General features: G+C 41.8%; 1 protein-coding gene across 1 annotated transcript in view; it reads left to right on the top strand.

Annotated features, from left to right (window-relative positions):
- The first annotated feature begins 7,858 nt into the window (after positions 1–7,858).
- The window catches only part of LOC140739442 (hepatitis A virus cellular receptor 1-like), a 38,121-nt gene continuing 25,686 nt past the window's right edge, over positions 7,859–20,293 (top strand). The window contains exons 1-3 of the mRNA XM_073067737.1: positions 7,859–7,934; positions 8,648–8,995; positions 19,916–19,999. Coding sequence (XP_072923838.1) covers positions 7,883–7,934; positions 8,648–8,995; positions 19,916–19,999 — 484 coding nt within the window. The 5' untranslated portion in view covers positions 7,859–7,882. The remainder of the gene's footprint in view (positions 7,935–8,647; positions 8,996–19,915; positions 20,000–20,293) is intronic.

Here is a 20,293-nt window from a genome sequence, read left to right as displayed (position 1 = left end):
GTAGGGAAATTAGGTAATTTCTTGTTTTCTGAAATAATGCCTTGAGATTTTTTTACATCTATCTCAGAGAGGCTACAAGGCTACAAGTTGATTTAACATCTGAAAGATAGATTATGTCATTTGCCTGACTAAGTTGAGCCTCATACATCCAACTTGCATGGAGGACTCAACATTTAGGAACCTCTCTACAGTGTTGAAACAGATCAGAATTGGATTAATTCTGATTAATGTAATAAAATCTGTTTTGTGGCAGCAGTACTGTACAAAGATGTTTATTTCAATAGTACAGTAAGTCTCTAGTCGAATGAGCCTGTGCCACCTAATTACACCATGTCACCAATTATCCATTCAGTAACAAATGCAGAACCATGAAATATTTCTAGCTCAGGATGTGGTGCATCTTGGAGGAGTATCTACATGTGCTGTTGTTCCATGTTGTCACAACCACGGATTCAGCAGCGCAGTAGATGCAGCAATTGTGCTTGTGAATTTGCACGTGTCATCTAATTATTATTTAATTGTGATAGTATTTAACTCTATATTTGTTGTCGTAATGCTTGTTGAGATTTGGACAGAGCACAGCAACGCTTTGCTGCCTGTTGCTTTCGGCCTTCCCTGAGAAATTGGACTTCCGAGTCAACTGACTCTGAAGACTAGCGTTATTTGTTTAATGCATCTATAGGGAGAAGCACTGTCGACGTTTTGGGCCGAGATCCTTCATCCTGACAAAGGGTCTCAGCCCAAAATGTCGACAGTGCTTCTTCCTGCAGATGCTGCCTGGCCTGCTGCGTTCCACCAGCATTTTGTGTGTGTGTTGCTTGAATTTCCAGCATCTGCAGATTTCCTCATGTTTGGTATTCGTTTAATGTTTAGATTTTCTTTTCAGCTGCAGTGTAGGCTTCGTTTTCCATTTGAGGGTTTTAGTATCTCCCGGTTCGGATATGGTCCAAGTGCGGAGTGAGAGACACTGAAGCAGGTTGACAGTTCACAAACTTGAATGCGAACAGTGTAAAAGGGAAAACAAAACAATAAATGCTAGGCCAAACAGGGCCATTAACTAAAACTCTCAAATGGAAAACGAAGCCTACACTGTGGCTGAAAATAAAATCTAAACATTAAACGAATACCGCTAGTCTTCAGAGTCAGTTGACTCGAAAGTCCAATTTCTCAGGGAAGGCTGAAAGCTAACAGGCAGCGAAGCATTGCTGTGCTCTGTCCAAGTCTCAACAAGCACTATGACGATAAGTATGAATTTAAAAACTGTCGCGATTAAATAATAATTAGCTGACACGTGCAAATTCACAAGCTCAATTGCTGTATCTACTGTGCTGCCAAATCCGTGGTTGCGACACATGTAGCTACTGCTTGTCCTTGGGTGATAGATGTCTTGGGTTTGAAAGCTGCTCTGGAAGTAGCCTAGGTTAGTAATCCCAGCCCATTTGTTGATGGCACATTCTGCAGACACTGTATGCCAATGGTGGAGAGAATGAGCCCTTAGCTTTGTGGATGGGATGCCAATGAAAGTCAGATATTCTGAATGGTGTCAAGCTTCTTGAAGGTTGATAGCACAGTACTTGTCCCAATGAGTGGAGAGTCCTAGAGTTATACACCATGGACTGAGGCCCTTCAGTTGCTCTACAGTTTTTGTCCAAATCATTTACCTATACAGTGGATAGATGGCATCCGTTAGTCTTGCGAGACATGGATCTGCACCTGGAAAGTCTTGCTTCAGCCTCTCCAGGGTGCCGGCCTGGGCAAGGTTGTGTGGAAGACTGACAGTTGCCCAAGCAGCGTCTCCCTTCTCCACACCACCGATGTTGTCCAAGGGAAGGGCAAGGGCTGATACAGCTTGGTACCAGTGTTGTCGCAGGAGTTGCCAGAATGAAGTTGAAGGCAACGTCGGACTGCCTTAGGGACTCCAGCTCCGGATTTGTCCACAGGGTTTACTCCCGAAGCCTTTCCCATAAGTGGGAATGGCCACAAGGCAGCGGAGGTTTGAAATCAGAGTTTTCCCTCTCTTAGATGGACTTCCTTTCCAGGCTGATGAGCTCCATCTACTCAAATATATATGTTTGTATATTATATATACAGTGTATCACAGATAACAGAAGTGGAAGCACTGATGCCTGTGGAAACCACTAGTCCCAGACCCCAGTCAGAATAACATCCTTTCACCACTATGCTCTGTCTCCTATGGCCAAGATGTTTTATTAATTCAATCTATCAGGTCTCTCTGTAGACCCCATGTTCCTTAATCTTCTGGATCAACCTACCATGAAGCACCTTGTCATTCACTTTACTGAAGTTGAAGTAAATAAAATCCATTCTCATGAAGTAACCTAACACATCCTCAAAAAAGTACAAATGTGTAAAACATTTCCTTCCCCTTATGGAGAAGGGGCTAAACTTGACCTCTTCTTCAGAAATGTGGTGGGCAAGTGGTTGATTTGTTCAGTGAGGGGAGCACTTTGTGATCTGTGACCATAATTATATTAGCTTTAGGATACTGTTGATAAAGATATGATTCGATTTAATGTAGTAAACTGTAAAAGACTAATCTTGATGGCATCAAACAGGAATTCTTAAAAGTTGACTGGAACAGGCTATTTGTAGGTCAGGGGACATCTGACAAGTAGGGGGCATTTAAATGTGTGGCAGGAAGACTTTAGTGCCAGCATGTTCTTGTTGGAGTGATGTGCAAGGCTGGTAAAACTAGGGAACATGGTTGATAAAGGATATGGAGGAGCTGGTCAGGGAAAAGAAGGAGGCAAGTGTCAGGTACAGGCAGCTGGCTTCAAGCAATTATTATTGAAGTGTATACTGGATGTAGGATCACACTGGGGATTGAAATTAGGAGGGCAAAGAAGGACCATGAGTTACCTTGGCAAAAAAAGGAGCCACAAGATGTCTCAGGCTGATAAAATAAATAAGATCATAAAAGATTCCTTAAATAGACCAGGATTAAAAGAGCAGCTGGAGGGAGAATTGGTCCTCATATGGATCACTGTGGTAACCTAAATGTTGAATTATGGGAAATGGATGAGGCCTGTATTAGTATTGGTTTATTTGTTGTCACATGTGTTGATACAGTGAAATGCTTATCTTACATACTGTTCATACAGATCAAAACATTAGATAATGCAGGGTCATGTTCCAGAAACCTGAAGGAATATATATTTTCTGTGTGTATTTATTTTGAAGAATGACATGAAAGTTAATGATTTCAAGAAAGGGAAGTATGATATCTTGGAGCATATTAACATTATAAAGAGGGGTTAGAGCTCTTGATATGGACATGTATTTGAATAAGAAGGATATGGATGGATATAGAATTAATGCAGCAAGTGGGATTAGTATAGACAGTCATGATGGTTAGCATAGATGCTTTGGGCAAAAGGACCTGTTTTTATGCTGTACAACTCCAAGATCTAGGAGCTTTAAGAAAGAATAAAACTACAACATGATTTGACTGAGTTCATCGATTTGAGCATAGTATTAAATACTTGTATATTTCCATATACACCATGTTTGATTGTGACACAGAAGGAGGACATTTGGGCCCATTGAGTCTGTGCCAGCTGACTAATCCATTTCCCCATGACCTGTCATCCCTATATTCACATCAACACCCCTCCCCTCCCCGAGAATCTGCCACTCATCGAAACCTGAGGGGCAATTCACAGCAGCCAATTAACCCACCAAATCACCCACCTTTGAGATGTGGGAGGGAAACAGAGCTGTCAAAGAAAACCTATGTTGTTACAAGGACAACACACAAAATCTACACTAGTAGGACTAAATTACTGGATTAAATCCATCACCAGAGCTGTGCAGTAGCATCCTTAATAATGACAACAACTATAGCTGTAGACAAAGATTAAGTTTAGTGTTAACAACTGAAGTTTGAAATTTTGTCATATGAACCATTGAAAGTTACATGCAGGAGGACCAACTATTAATGTGAAAATCGATGTTCAGAACTATGCCAAGGTTTTTTCAAAGGTCTTTCATGGCAGCCTAACTTGGAAGATTAAATCACTTGGTACCCAGGATGATATAGTGGATTAGATTCATAGTTGGCTTAGTGGTAGGAAGCAGAGGGTGGTGATCCAATATTGTTTCTCAGACCTGTGTTTAGTGGTGTGCTAGAGGGGTTGGTGCTGGGAACTTTGTTAATAATAATTTATGTAAGTGGTTTAGATGTGAATGCCCAAGGCATTCACACCTAAAATAGGTGGTATTGTAGATGGATTAGGTTATGATAAATTGCAGCAAGGTCTTGATCAGTTAGATATGGTTGTTGAAGTGGCTTTTAATCCAGGTATGTGTGAATTATAGAATTTTTGGAGATTAAAACAGAGTGGAATTTATACAGCAAGTGACAGTCCCCTGGGGAGTGTTTTGGAAAAGAGTGTCCTAGGAATGTAAATGCATAGTTCACTGAAAGCATTGGTCACAGGAGATAGGATGGTGAAGAGGGCATTTGGCATGCTGACCTTCAACAGTCAGAGTATAGGAGTAGGGAAATTATGAAGCAATTATGTAAGCAAGGCCTCACTTGGAGTATGGTCACCCTTTTATAGGAAAAATAGTATTAAATTACAAAAGTGCAAAAAAGATTTACCAAATAATGCTGGACTCGGTGACTGAGATGTTGCATGGACTAGGATTTATTCTTGGGAATAGAGGAAACCGCAGTGTGACTGATAGAGCTTTATTAGATCATGAGTTGCAGAGACACGGTGAAAGCACACAGTCTTTTTCCTAGGGAAAACTGCTGAAAATAAGAGGGCATATGTTTAAGATCAGAGACAAGAAGTTTATAAAGGAAATTAGAATCAGAATCAGGTTTATTATCACCTGCATGTGACGTGAGATTTGTTAACTTAGCAGCAGCAGTACAATGGAATACATAACACTGAAGAAAATAAATGGAAATAAAATACTAATGATAATAAATAAACAAATAACTAAATCAATTACAGTATACACATATTGAACAGGTCATAAAACAGAAATACCATACATTAAGAAAGTGAGGTAGTGTCCAAGGGTTCAACGTCCATCTAGGAACCGGATAGCAGAGGGGAGAATGTGCCCCTGAATCGCAGAGTGTGCGCCCCAAGGCCTCCACACCTCCCACCCGATGGCAACAGTGAGAAAAGGGTATGCCCTGGGTGCTGGAGAATTAGGGAAAGCTTCTTCACATAAACGGTAGTGTGTATTTTGAATGAGCTGTCAGTAATATTGGTTAGGGTGGGTACATTTAGCAACATTTTAAAAAAATCTAGATAAGTACATGGTTTGGAAAGGTTTAGAATACTATGGGACAAGCCTCTGTGGATGAGCTTACTGGACAACACAGTCAGCATAGGCAAGTTGTGGTGAAGGAGCTGTTCCCATGCTATTGTCTCTGACTCTATAGTGGATCAGTTATGTATGGAGCTTGTTTGGACAAGTGACTAAAGGGAATTATTGGTACCTGGAGTGGATGTTGTAGTAATGTAGGTTTTAGTTCATGGCATCATAATTGTAGTGGAGAAGACTGAAAAAATATATAAATGTTCATTGATATCATAGGTTTGAGCACAGCATTGAACTGGTATTTGGCACTCATAAAGTTGCATCCTGTGCTGGCACAAGAACTTTGCGGCCAGTGCTGGCTGGTATGAAGATAACAATGAGTAACTAGCAGGAATTTCATGCGTGACCTTTATTGGGTTGTTCTAGCTTGAGTAAATTGTGCAGAACTCATTTTATTGAGTCACCCACAAGATAAAAATTTGCATTTTCTGTGAGGATTTTCACATCTTCATGAAAAAACCTGAACTCTAGTGGTTAACTAGCGGACAAATGTCATTGAAGGTTTCAGCTGCAGGGCAATTGCTGTCCTATGAAATAACTTCAGAAAAATAGCTTTTTGCAGTAGTTGGTTGCTAAGGCAGACAGTTGCAATCTCTGTACATTCACAGTTGCAGTTTGGAGTTATGATGGTCTGCAGTTGTTAAGACAGTTGGACAACAACCAAGTTAGTCTGTCAATGGATGTTAACTTCTGTGCATGGAAAGGAAAGTGCATCAGTGTTTACTGTTGATCACTATTCAATTACTAAGAAGATATGTGGGACTGATTAACAAATAGATACAGTTAAGATAGATAGAGTGGCCTTTCTGAGGTGATTTATCCATTTTCATAATTAAACATTGAAATGAGCTCTTGTTTTAATTAGCTTTGTTGGTTGCAAATTTTCAGTTTTGAAGTGCAAGAAGATCGCTAAGTGTGCTGCCATCAGGAGGAAGCAACAGGGGCTTCGAGATCCACACCATCAGGTTCAGGAACAGTTATTACCTCAGAACCATCAGATTCTCGAACCAGAGGGGATAACTCCACTCAGCTTCACTTACCACATCACTGAACTGTTCTCACTACCTATGGACTCATTTTCAAGGCTTCTAGAACTGATGCCCTCAATATTTATTGCTTATTTATTTATTTTTCATCTTTAGTATTTGCACAGTGCGTTGTCTTGTACAAATTGGCTGTTGTCCATCCTACTAAAGGCGGTCTTACATTGATTCTGAATGCCCGCAAGAAAATGAATTTCAGGATTGTATATGGGGACTTATACTATATGTACTTTGATAATAAATTCACTTTGAACTTTGAATATTGATATCAAAGCTTTACTGGAAGAGTACATCACATATCCAGATATGCTGATGATACATAGCCAAGTGAGATTGTTTGAGTTATGAGGCAGTTACAATGAGATTTCATAGGAGAAAAACATGCTAATCCATACTGCAATTCCCTTCCCCCCCCCCCCACCCCATCTCCCTTTTGGTTCTTTTTTCTTTAAATCACTTGGATCACTCTGTAAATCACCATCCCAATCCCTCCATTGTTTGATGTTAAATCCAATTCTGTCAGGCTGAATTTTTTTTTGAGCTTTAATGATGCAACAATCCCTGCATTATATTTCATGGGCTGAAAGGTTGTTCTGCTGAAAAATAACTGACTACACTGACTAGGGTAAATCAGTCTTGTTCTGTTGTTTCTGTTCATCTCTTTTCCGGTCATTATCTTGGTTTATTTTTCCTGTTCACCCTTTCTCACACTTCATGCTTCCAATCACTTCCCCATCTCCCACTGCCTCCCCACCTCCTTGACCTTTCTTCCACACATCTATCAGCCAGTCACCTCCCAATTACTGGGGTCTGATCTTCATCTCACCTTTACCTGTGACCTGCCTGGGAAGTGCACCAGACATCTGGGTAGGCAGCCCTAGTACCAGGTTTGCCCACAGCACTGTATCACTCCCAGTGTCAATACTTATTGCAACATGAGTGAATAAAGTAAAACTGGGGCTATAAGACTTTGACTCCAGTCTTGAACTGGGTTGACAGGCTAAATTTCGACTGCCGGTGCAGAGCAGGCTGGAGTTAAAAGAGAAAATGGTGGAATCACCCTCTTTGGGTCTCTTGATCTCTCTCTCACTCTCTATTTCACCTTCGGTTCCCTTCACGTACGAAACTTTGAAACGTCACACAAAGTGAGAGGACTCAACCAGACCAGCGACCCAGCAGTTCAAACAACCCGTTGGATACTTGGCAACTTGCCCATTCGTGTTACTGATGGACATTTCAGACACGAACTTCTGTCGATGTAGCGTCACATCTGTGGTCGGAGGAATTGTTTTATCCCCTAAACCGTGAACTGAAAGCAACGGTGAAGGAAATTCGAGTGCGTTTACACACTGATGGTAACGCCAGGGAGGAGGACCTTTCAAACCGAAGACGCCTACCCTCCAAGCCGGATGCAACAGTTACCTCGCAGCCACTGCAGCTGCAGAGAGAGAGCGGCCGCTACCGTGTCTGGCGCGATGGCTGCTACTGGCATTGTACCACATTTGACAATGATGTTTCTTCTGTTAGGTGAGTTACTGAAAGCAGGAATTGAATTAGCTTTTTCAATCCTGTTATTACAATTTCTTGGAATGCAGCAATTGAGGCGGAAACTGTGTGTGAGTGAGAGACCCGGGATTGGTACAGCCGAGACCCTGAGTGATGCCCGGCGCTGCCGGTTTTGAACACTGAGGGGGAGGTGAACTGCCGGGCTGAGTGAACTTGGAGGACTGATCAGTGCTGATCTGAATGGACTAAGAAACAAGATCAGAACACCGAATATCCCCCGATCATTGCGGTGATGCTTTGGGAGCACAGTGGGTATGTGAGTGGAAAAATAAATCCCAGATCCAAAATGGCAAGTGAGGAGAATGATTTGAATCTCGAGATCACAACCTGATCTTCGTAGCTTCCCTGTATGTTTCTGTTACTGTGACTGAACAGCTCTCTGAAATGTTACCGCAGGACTATCGGATGTGTCAAAACTATAGAAATACTGGTTGATCACCACCACCTTCTCGAGGTCAGCTGAGAGGTGGGTGTTTCAGGATGTGGGAAATACCTAATAATATCCACATCCCTTTGAATACGTACTAACTTTCCGTAATATTCCTCAGATGTCACCCGGCAGGTAAAATGGATCACATTCCAGCTGCTCGGACAGGTTTCTAAACTGTGGACACACCCCGTCTGCTCATCCCATTCAGCGCCATCTGTAACTTTCTATCCCTGGATTGTTTCAGGTCGAGTCGCCTTCGTCTCTGGAACAAAAGTGCGAGGAGTCACGGGACAGTCGATCACACTGCCGTGCCGCTATTCTGTCGGAAAATATGGAAAACATGAGATGTGCTGGGGCCGGGGAGAGTGTGGTGTTCTGAACTGTGGAGATGAGCTGATTAGAACAAATGGAGAGAGAGTAACTTCTGTAAAATCCCAGAGATATAGTCTTGGTGGTAGAATTGCGGCAGGAGATGTGTCGCTCACTATAAATGATCTACGGAGAGAAGATAGCGGCTGGTATTGCTGCCGTGTGGAGATTTCGGGATGGTTTAATGATCTGAAAACGAATTTGAATCTCCGGGTTTCGGACGGTAAGCAGCTCAACGTTACATGATTCTGTGTCAGAAATGGCGGCATAGCGGTGTGACTGCGAGTATATTTGCCCCACATATCCTGAGATGCAGGTTCGATCCGCAGCACCTCTGCTTTAGTGTGCGGAAATCATATGTCCTTCCTTTGTGTCCTCCGGGTGCTCTGAGATCACAAGAACAGGTTGGTAGGTTAATCGGTCACAGTAAACGTCCTCTAGTGTAAATTAACGGCAGGACAATGGTGGTGAGCTGGGGGAGGGAGTTTCCAGGGAGATATGTGGGATGTATCTGATGGGAATCTTGGACAGATGATATGGTCTCGATGGGCTGAACGGCCCTCTTCTGTCCCTGAGAACATAAGAAGTAACATACTGATTTATTGTTCACTCTGTTGTATATCCAGTAGAATGGATAATGTGCAGGATGACAACGGCAGGACAGTACAATGTGATATGGACAAAGAGTGCATTGTCTGAGATTTGTGGAGAGGAATGTTTTGTGTGTTGCATCAGATATACAACACAAAACAATGGGCTTAGGGTGTCAATAACAGTGTTAATGCTGCCGTCAGAGGAGCATAACAAATAGAAGCAGGAGCTGTTCATTGGGTCTTCTGGCTGTTCCACCATTCATTACGAATGTGATTGATCTACTTCAGCGCCATTTTCCAATATACTCTTGGGTGCTTTTGCCAAGCCATTCTACAAGTACAAAAAGACTTGCTTATTGCTGTATTCAAATTATCTTGTAAATGATAATCTACATCAGACTTTGGGCTCTATACACTCTCCATTTAATAACTAATTCACCTTTCTATTCATTGTACCATTGTACATATTTTTCCACATTGTATTCCATTTATTATTTTCTTGCCCACTCACTGAGCTTGTTTATATAACCTTGCAGCCTCTTCATAGCCTTCTCTGTGTTCCCAATCCCACTATGTATTACACTGTGGGTAAATCTCAAAATATATCATTTGTTCCCTTGTATTTTATTGCATGTCAGTTCTTACATTTAATGATGTTCCCTACTTCTTACACTCGCCCTTTAAAGGCTTTCTTTTATACATTTCAATGAGCTCTCCTCTCATTCTTCTAAGCTCTGCTGTGAGCTCAACATCTACGTAAGCAACAATATCTGTTTCCCTGGAATCAATCATTTATTTCTTCTGATCAGGTTTTTTTTTACTGCCTAACCTAGCTTTCGGTGACCGTGTACGTGAACACCTAAATACCTTGAATGTCTAATGACTCACTATATAACAAAAATCTGTTTTCTAATGTTCCTACTGAAGTGGGTAATGCCACATTTCACTGCTTTAAATTCCATTCAACATGTCCTTGTCTATTTAGCCAATCCTCCCTTTTCTGCTGATTTCTCTTTGCATTCACTATACATCTCACACAGACAGTTGACTATCTATCATACCTTGGAAATGTTGCCCTCGATATGTTATGCACAGAAGAGGATCCAGCCCATTCACTATGGAGCCCAACTACTTGCATCTTCCCAACACAAGAATAACATGCTTATTCCATCTCTGTTTTCTCTGTTAACCATTGCACATTAGTATATGGAACCCAATGCAATGTGTTCTAGTCGTGACCCTCTAATGGTCTAAATACACAATATCCACCTGTTATCCCAGACCATTTCTATGAGTTGTAAAAGCTTGACATGAGTGAAACAGTGTCACAAGAGACTTTGGCGAGGATTGTTAATGTAACACTTGTGTAGCACCTGTCTTATCCTGTGTGACTGGTCGCGCACGCTGAGAAAATCAAATTACACTAGGTGCTAGTGGGCCATTAGAAGAGTCTAGATATTGGAAGGAGGCAGTGAACAGAAACCACACACTTCTGGAAGTAAGGTTTGTTTGTAAGAAAATAATATGTACAAATATTTACATGAGCAAGAACAATGCAAAATTTAAACATTCTGTTTAGGTTCCAATCTTAGATATCAAACCATAGCAAATTCATTTTTAATTAAAATCAGTGAGATTCCTGTATTACTGTAATTTCTCTAATCAGATCTATTGTCATTTCTTATTTAAAAGTTTACAGACTAAACTTTCCTGTTTACTTATCCCTAGTCAGTAAGAAAACCAACTATAATTCCTATTCTCAAGTATTATAATACTTTAGTTTCAGTTCCAAGCAGTATATCTACAAGTTTAATCTCAAAAAAATTAATATACACAGTTATATATAATATTAAATTCAAAAATTAGATATACATAGTTTAACTCCTTTCACGACAATTCTCCAACATCACAACTTTTAAACAAGGTAAATCTCATTCAGTCACTTATCAAAGTCTTTGCAAAAATAATCAATTCTTGCAGAAAATCAAATTTGGATTCTTTGAATGAAAATAAACTTATACATCCAACCATATTAAATCCTCTGCGTCTTCTACACATTTAGTTCCCGCGCTGATTCTTCATCTTGGGTGGCTCACCGTCTTGTTTCTTGTTTCATTGGAATGAAATAGTTTACCATCCACAGAAAGTCCGTTCACAAACTTGTACAGAAAGCTGACTAAGTCCCTTGGTTTGATTTTACAGAACTAATTCCCGACTACACAGTAGGTATTTTGGACACTCGTCTCTGCTGATATTGTCTCATTATAGCTGTTGCGTGTTATAGCCATAGCTTCAATAAATCGTTTATTACCATTGGCTCTCCTCCGGGGTTTCACCCTGAGGCTTTCAAGTTAGTATGACAAGGACCTGTCGTCCTAATAATTCCACTCGTAACAGCTTATGTCTTCATATTCTAATTGTTGCTGCGTTTCCCTTCCTGTCCATGCTGCGTCTAGCCCGCCCCGCCTTCGCATAGCGTTATTTTTTCAAATTCCCTTTTTAAAAAAATCTGTAAACCTGATTTTCATCCCTCCGGGGGTGGAACTTTCTGACATTACATCTTTGGGTTTAATTAACGTGGATTACATTAGGACGCAAGTGCTGGAGTATCAGAGACTAGAATCGAGACAGAATACGAGACTGAAACAAGGGCAGGGATCTCAAATGGATGCTAAATGAGAATCCAAAGTTGAGCTGATGATGGAGCAGCGAATCTCAGTTCAGGTGCTCTTTAAATTTTAAAATTTAAAATTCTGTTGCCATAATATGGCTGTCAATTAGTTTCTCTCAAAGGGTGCCCCAACGGATCCCCTAGTTAGTCTTTAAAGGGACTGCCCCAGCTATGCATATTCCAGAGATCGGAGTGTCTAAACCGCAGAAGCTGGTGTGGTTGGTGCACGGAACAAACAGTGTATGACAAGTATTAAGCATAAATTTAATGTTTCTTCCATTACACAGGCCAGTACAACAGTTCTGTTAACCATATTTAAGTGTTTTATTACATACTATGGATATGATCTTGCTTATTTACATCTCTGATACTGATGTTTTTATTTGGACTGCACTGGGAGAGGATGGATACACCACGATGGGCTACACCTGCGGATGGTTTGAAATACTGGCTCAGGACAGAGGATTCTGGCGAGTTACTCTCGGTGGCCTGTGCCGCAGTAGAGGTGATGGTTTTAGCTAACTAACAGAGTCTTGGCAAGACTGCACTGGGAAGGTAGTGGAGACTTCTGGTTTCTTAACAGTGAAAGGACATACTTGCCATAGAGAGAGAACAATGAATAACTGGAGTCACAGATAGCTATTCACATCACCCTTCCCTCACTCTACAATGGAGTGAATGCTCAATGTATTTGGAGGCTTCATGATAGATTCATTGCTTGAACACGTCAGTGGTCCATTTGGTCAGAATATATCTGTGACGAGAGACCTAGACGAGGATGATTAGGATCCAAGTACTAGAGTATCGGAGACTAGAATCAAGACGTAGCCGCCAATTAGCAGGTCAGGTCTGAGTCTTTAAAGGCTATCAGCTATCAATATTCCGGAGAGTCTGAATGACCAAACCCCGGAAGCTGGCGCGGTCGGGTGCTTATCATAACAATAACTAAACTGCCCTTTGCGCCACCCGATGTTTAGACATTTACCCTCATTGGCCGGAAACTGCTCACTTATCATTGTTTCTCATAAACTGAAGGCACAGCAATCTGAGACAGGGTGAATATATATCTGCAGCCTGATCTGGAACACTGAGCATCAGAATGCGCCCTGTGTTTTTACACAGTAGCTGAACATTCGGGTGTGGGTGACTCTTTTCTGGTGCAGCGCATCAGAGATTGTCATGTGGAGCTCACAATGTGTTTAAGTAGCATGGAGAGATTCATTAATGCTAATTGATTGAACATAACAGTGATATACAGTACACTGACGTCCATATTGGTTAGACTGAATTCAGATCAGGCTTGGACATTGAGTAATAATCCAATTTGTATTTTAGATTAAAAGTTACCTCGTGGCTATGCAGTTTCCAGACTTAGAATAAAACATTCCAAGGTATTATTTTCAATAACAAGAAATTAGCTCAATTCTTGGCCAGTAATTAATCAAATTAAAAATCTGCAATTGTTTTCCACATCTGTTTATTTTATCTGGTACTTTCCTCTTTCTCCTGCAAACACTCAAGAAACCATTTAGAGGTTCCTCCAATATGGAGGAGAACATGTTTTGATAACTGAATTTAAGTTGAAAATTGGTAAATGCACTTTGTTTATAATTTTATGCTGGTGTACGATCTGTTATTTCTGTGAAACGGGTAACTGGGCTGGGCAGACTACTCAGTTACTGGTTGAGTGACAGTGTTCAGATAATGTGAAAAGAAACCAGACTGGTAGAGAGTTTAAAAAGTCAGGCTGCAGAGGTGGCGAGTTCCTTAAAGGCAGAAAACCCTTGGTCACGCCCGTGGACTACACGCAAGCGTTATGGGAAAAGTTTCTGACATGGACAACTAACTGCTCTTATGAAGTTCAGGCACACATTCCAGCAGAAAGGGAAGGAACTTTCTGCTTACATTTACAGGCTAGAGAGACAGTTGCATTGCTTGTGCCGTAAAGGCTGGGGTAAATCGATTAAGGATGGAGCAAGTTTTGAAAGGCGCGCTGCCACGCGACATGATTGCTTTAAGCATTCGAATTACTCACAAGATGCGTCCCCCTCTCTCGTTTCTTGAGCTGATCAGAGAAGAGAGGAGAAGAATATGATGAAGGCCTCCACCAGTCGGGTACTGTCCTCAGTAGCAGCCTGTTGCTGAAGCGACTCCTGATGTCACACAAGCGCGGGCTTTGCCAGATGAAGTGAAATCCCTGCAAGCCGAGGTATCTTGGCAAGCGTGGCGTCCGATAGGATACCTGACCCACCCGTAGGACTTACTAAGCAGAGAGATGCTGCTGAAAGGGGTCTTTTGACGAGGGAAGCGACTGGTTCTGTTTTTCTGTTTCAGCTATGGAGAGGATGGACATTTCAAGTGGGAGTGTGAAGGACAGGAAAATATAGAACCATAGAACGTAACAGCACAGAAACAGGCATTTTGGCCCTTCCTGGCTGTGCCGAACCATTTTTCTGCCTAGTCCCACTGACCTGCACCTGGACCATATCCCTCCAAACCCCTCTCATCCATGTACCTGCCCAAGTTTTTCTTAAATGTTCACCACTTCAGCTGGCAGCTCATTCCACACTCCCGCCACTCTCTGTGTGAAGAAGCCCCCCCCCCACACCATGTTCCCTTCAAACTTTCCCCCTTCACCCTTAACCCACTTCCTCTGTTTTTTCTCTCCCCTAGCCTCAGTGGAAAAAGCCTGCTTGCATTCACTCTGTCTATACCCGTCATAATTTTATACACCTCTATCAAATCTGGAAAGTATTTGGAAGATAACCTGGTGGCTGCTTAAACAGAAAAGGAAGTTGGGAAACTTCGAAGGGGCCTAGTAGGGAACAGCCTGGTGTTTCGGAGAGAACGTGTTCCATTCAATGTATCAAGGGAAATACTAATGTGCGCAACCCTATTCCTGAATGTTTAATGGGACCAACGTAAGTGCAGTAGTTGAGACCTGTTGCTTTTGTCAGCCGGAGTCACCATTCGAAGGAAGGTACCTTATTCACGAAATGGAGTTTCTGGCATTGAAATGGGCGTGGTGGATAAGTAAAGTGACTATTTATGTGGTGCCAAGTTCGAGGTGAAGGCTGACAACAATCCACTGACTTGTATCCTGATTCTGGCGAAGTTAGATGCCACAGGTCATCGCTGGGTGGTGGTGGTGTCTGCTTATAACTTTAGTCTTAAATATCAGCCGGGGAGTCGGAACATCGTTGCGGATGCATTGTCCCGACTTTATCGTGAGGTGCCGGAAATGGACGGAGAGTGGGAGAGCATTCCTGCCTCTGGTGATAAAGCAATATGCTAGTTTTCCAAAGTGGGCGAATCAGAGGCAAGGCTATGGCATGGTAGAACTGTGGATCCTTTTGGAATTTCTAGACGTGCCATTCCACAAGCATGTTGCAACTTGACTGCTGTGGACAAACGAAGCAGCTGCCTGCCTTGTGTCCTGCGGAACTGGCAGCAGCCCAGCGAGTCAGCTTTGTATTGGTGCTGTTTGGTCCACTTGTCAAAGGAGATATGGCCCAAGTTGAGAAGGCAAAACGCCCTATCATGAGGAATGGGACAAACTGGATTTGAGGAACAAAGTTTTACACAGGGTCACGTTTCCTCCAGACCCACCTCGGCTTTCCCAGTTGGTTTTGCCTGAGAAGTACTGGAGGATTGATAAGGTCTCCCGGTGAGAGGGTCAGTCGGGGCAGCTATTTATTTGGGCCAACTCCCTTTTTTAAAAAAAACACAAAAGCCAAATCAAGAAAATAGCCTGGATTTCCGTCATGTATTTGGGACACTATTCCGCCTATTTGGGCAGCAGGCTGTTGCTGAACAGTTTAGAAATGGGATCAGAGGCGCACGCTTGTGTGAGCGTTAGACATTAAACTGTATTTAGAATGATCAGTTTTTAAAAAGCATCAGTTGCGCATGCTTGCGTTCAAACAGCAGTGTTTTTCTGTCACTGATAACTGGCGAGAAATGAGCAGTGGAAGAATTCCGAGCCGCGTTGCTCATCATGGTTTCAAGCATTCAGGCTTGGAGATGCCAGAAACGGTCGATAGTGCAGGATGACAACCCATTATTTGCCTTGGGGAGTCTGCACTGGTTTTGCTCATTTATAGGCACAGCAGATGAATTCTTCTGATAATTATTAGGAAGTAAGTTTTATACTGCGACGTATTGATAATGCTCTAACAAGCTCCAAATTTCATTTAAGTACCTAAATTGCTACTTACTTAAACAGTAGTTTTTTATACCTTTTAACTACTTTCGTGAAACTTTGGCTAATTTGGGGAACCTCTTAATTTGGCCAAAATGTACTGGTCCCAATGTGTCCTAATTAACTGGACAATATGCATTGTCTTCAGCATTAGTGTGTCTGTACAAAATAGCAAATTTTAGATTTCCAAACATTCATTTACAGAAATGGGTGTAGAAGGAATCAAACTGAATGAAGGACACCAGACCAAAAGGTGATGGTGTGGCAGGTGTGACCCTTTAACCTTCAATTCATCAATTCTTACACTTTGGCAAGAGTGAGCATGAGACAAGGTGGTCATCCTGCATCAGTAAGGTCTTGTCTTAGTAGAAATTTCGTGGTAGACAGGGATTTCTAGATGTGCTGTCCAAACTCTTTTGAAGAATCACGAAGAAACGGGCAAGGTTGAAGACCAAAAATGCAGTGGTGGGCCACAGAAACTGCATGCAGCAGACTGATGTCCCTTCTAAGTTGGAAGAAGTCCAGCACTACTATCAACTTCAAACTGTCAGAAACCACTGGAACCCAAGTACACTCATCTCCAGACTGGAGAAGTCTTGTCAGAAGCTGTCTTCATGGAAGAGTTTCTGTCAAAGTTCCATTTCTCCGAAGTGGAAACAAAGTCCAAAGACTCACCTGTGCAAAAATAATGCACTGAATTGCTGAATAACGGCAGCAGGTGCTCTGGACTGATAAGTCAAAATGTGAATTTTTGGCTCAAACAGGAGACAGTTTGTTTAAGAGCTGGAGAGAGTGCTATGTGGATGAATGTCTGTAGTCAACAGTGAAGCACGGAGGAGGTTCACTGCAGGTTTGTGGCTGTATTTCTGCAAGTGGAGCTGGTGATCTGGTTAGCATTATTTCTCAATACCATCAGTAAGGTGTCTGATTAGTGCCAACTTCATTATACTGGTGCAGAATGACCCCCAAGACATGGTCAAGGTCATAAAGAACTATCTTCAGAAAAAAGAACAAGAATCTCTCCAACAGATGAAATGGCCTCCACAGAGTCCTGATGCCAATATCATTGGGATTAGTTGGAAAGACAAGAGCAAGTAAGATGGCCAAAGTCTGCAGAACTTTAGGACTGGAAGAAGAACTGTATCACATGTTCTATAAAAAAGTGAGCCTAGATGAGATCCCTTTTTGATCGCATAGCAACATAACTTGAAGGAAATGAAAAGACTTTATGGAAAAGTGAAAGGATTTGAAAGGGAGGCAGAAGAAAAAGGAAACTGTAGCCTGACTTTAGTGGTTGGGAAGATGTTGGAATCCATTATTAACAATGATGTTTCAGTTAATTGGAGGCTCATGGTAAAGTAGGCCAAGTCAGTAGGTTTCCTTAAGGGGCATTCTTTAAGGAATAACACACAGTACAGAGAAGGGAGAGTTAGTGGATGTTGTTTACTTCGATTCTTCAGAAGGCCTTTGACAAGGTGCCACACATGAGACTGCTTAACATGATAAGAGCCCGTAGTATTACTGGAAGGATACTGGCATGGAAAGAGGATTAGCTGATTGACAGGAGGCAAAGAGTGGGGGTAAAGGGCCTATTCTGGTTGGCTGACAATGACAACTGGTGTCCACAGGATTCATATTTGAACCATTTCTTTTTACCTTGCATGTCAGTGATTTGGATGAATTGATAGTTTTGTGGCCAAGTTTGCAGATGATACCAAGATAAGTTGGGGGGGGGGGCAGGTTGTGATGAGCAGGGAATCTGTAAAAAGGACTTGGACAGATTGGGAGAATGGGCAAAGAAGTGTCAGATGGAATATAGTGTAGGGAAGTGTATACTCATGCACTCTGGCAGAATGAATAATAGTAGACTGTTTTCCAAATGGGGAGAAATGTCAAAAATCAGAGGTACAAATTGATTTGGGATTCCTTGTTCAGGATTTCCTAAAGGTTAACTTGCAGGTTGAGTTGGTGGTAGGGAAGACAAATGTATTGTTAGCGTTAATTTTGAAAGGAATAGAATACAAGAGGAAGGATGTGATGCTAAGGCTTTATAAGGAATTGGTCAGACCACACTTGGAGTATTGTGAGCAGTTTTGGGCCATCTATCCAAGAAAAGCAGTGCTGGCATTGGAGAATGTTCAGAGGAAGTTCACAAGAATGTTTACTGGAATGAAAGGGTTAACATAGGAACATTTTAATGGCTCTGTGTCTGTACTCACTGGAGTTTAGAGGAATGGGGGTGGGGGGGGATCTCATTGAAGCCTATCAAGTTTTGAAAAGCCTAGACAGAGTAGATGAGGAGAGAATATTTCCTATAGTGGTTGAGTCTAGGACCCAAGGGCTCAGCTTCAGAATAGAGGGATATTCATTTAGGTGAGAAAGAATTTATTTGGCCAGAGGGTGGTGAATAAACGTCTGAAAGTGCTGCTCCACGGTGGGTGTAAATGTTATGGGATGACAGTCATTGAGGCAGGTTGCCACTTTTCTCATTGGCACCAGTATAATTGAAGCAGGTGAGTACCTCAGACTGCTGAAGTAAGCAGTTAAAGATGTTGAACACTCCAGTCAGTTGATCAGCATGGGTCCATTTACCCCTTCTGGGCTGGACGTTCTCCATGCATTCATCCTACTGAAGGATGATCTCAAGACAGCAGATCACAAGGTTATCATGGACTGTAGGAGTTTGTTGAAGTGCCTCCATGTTTTGATGGTCAAAGCAAGCGTAAAAGGCATTGAGCTCATCTGGAAGTGCAACCTTGTTGTCACTTGGCATTCAAGCCTTGCTATAGTGTTTAAGCATCCTTCAGTGATTCAAGTTTGGTCTGGAATTGCTACCACATATAAGATGGCTTTCTAGACATTATACCTGGACTATTTGAATTTTGCTTGGTTGCCAGACTTGTAAATCACTCATCTGGCCCTCAGCAGATTGTGGATCTCCTGGTTCATCCACGGCTTCTGGTTGAGGAAGTCTTTAAATGATTTTATGGTTGACACACTTATCTACAACCATTTTAAAGTGTGTGTCAGCAATGGTGCATTTGTTGAGATACAGGATTCCCAACCTTGGGTCCACAGATCCTTCTGTCAATGGTAGAGGTACATGATATAAAAAAAAGTTTGGGAACCCCTGGTTTAGATCCTCTGAGTTCTTGAACAGAGGCAGTTCTTGAACTTGAAGCAATCCTGTAGCCAGCCTGTGACTCCTGTGACCATTTCTTCGTTGTCCTTTCTCTAGAGTCTTGTTATTTAGCTTTTGCCTTTATGCAGGTAAGAAGACAATAGCTAAGTGATCAGATTTCCTGAAATAGAGTCTAAGCATGGAATGGTAGGCATTCCTAATTTTAGTGTAGCAGTGATTAAGTGTGTTGGGAAACCTGGTGCTGCAGGTAATCTGATGATAATTGGGTAGAGATTTATTCAAACAAGGCTGATTGAATCCCCTGACAATGATTTGTAAGACATCAGGATAGGCTGTTTCTTGTTTGCTGATGGTGGCAATCTGCACCTGGAGTGCCTGTTTAACATCAGCCTTTGGCAGTATAGAGATTGCAGTCAGGATCACACATGAGAACACCCTTAGTAAGAAGAATGATCGGCACTTTATCATTCCCGGTTCCAAGTCGGGGAACAAGAGTTCACTAGCATGGATGTAAATTATCTTTTCTTCTATTACAGGGACCAGCACAACATCTCCTTCAACCACAACTGAATCCCCTTCTACAGACAATGGAAGTGACATTACTTCATCTATTTATCAGGGTCAGTCTACAAATTCCAAACATTACAAGTTGACTTCTAAACAATGATATTAAATGTTTTTTTAGTTGTGTAAACTGCACAGTTGGTTAAAATGGACAAGAGTGCGTTGAAGTTGTTTTTAATTTAAAGATTAATGTGCAAAACATTAACAATTATGGTGGCTTCAACTTAACGTATTGAATAAAGGTAGCTTAGGAAACTTGCCTTTGTGATTGAATTGAAAATTAGACTTGCCTCCTTTCACACTGTCGGATCCCAAAGCACTGAACAACTAATGGGGAACCAGCATTCAGA

This window comes from Hemitrygon akajei, chromosome 15 (assembly GCF_048418815.1).
Source record: "Hemitrygon akajei chromosome 15, sHemAka1.3, whole genome shotgun sequence".
NCBI lineage: Eukaryota > Metazoa > Chordata > Chondrichthyes > Myliobatiformes > Dasyatidae > Hemitrygon > Hemitrygon akajei.
The sequence above is the reverse complement of the archived record's forward strand: the minus strand, read 5'-3'. Positions and strand labels throughout refer to the sequence as shown.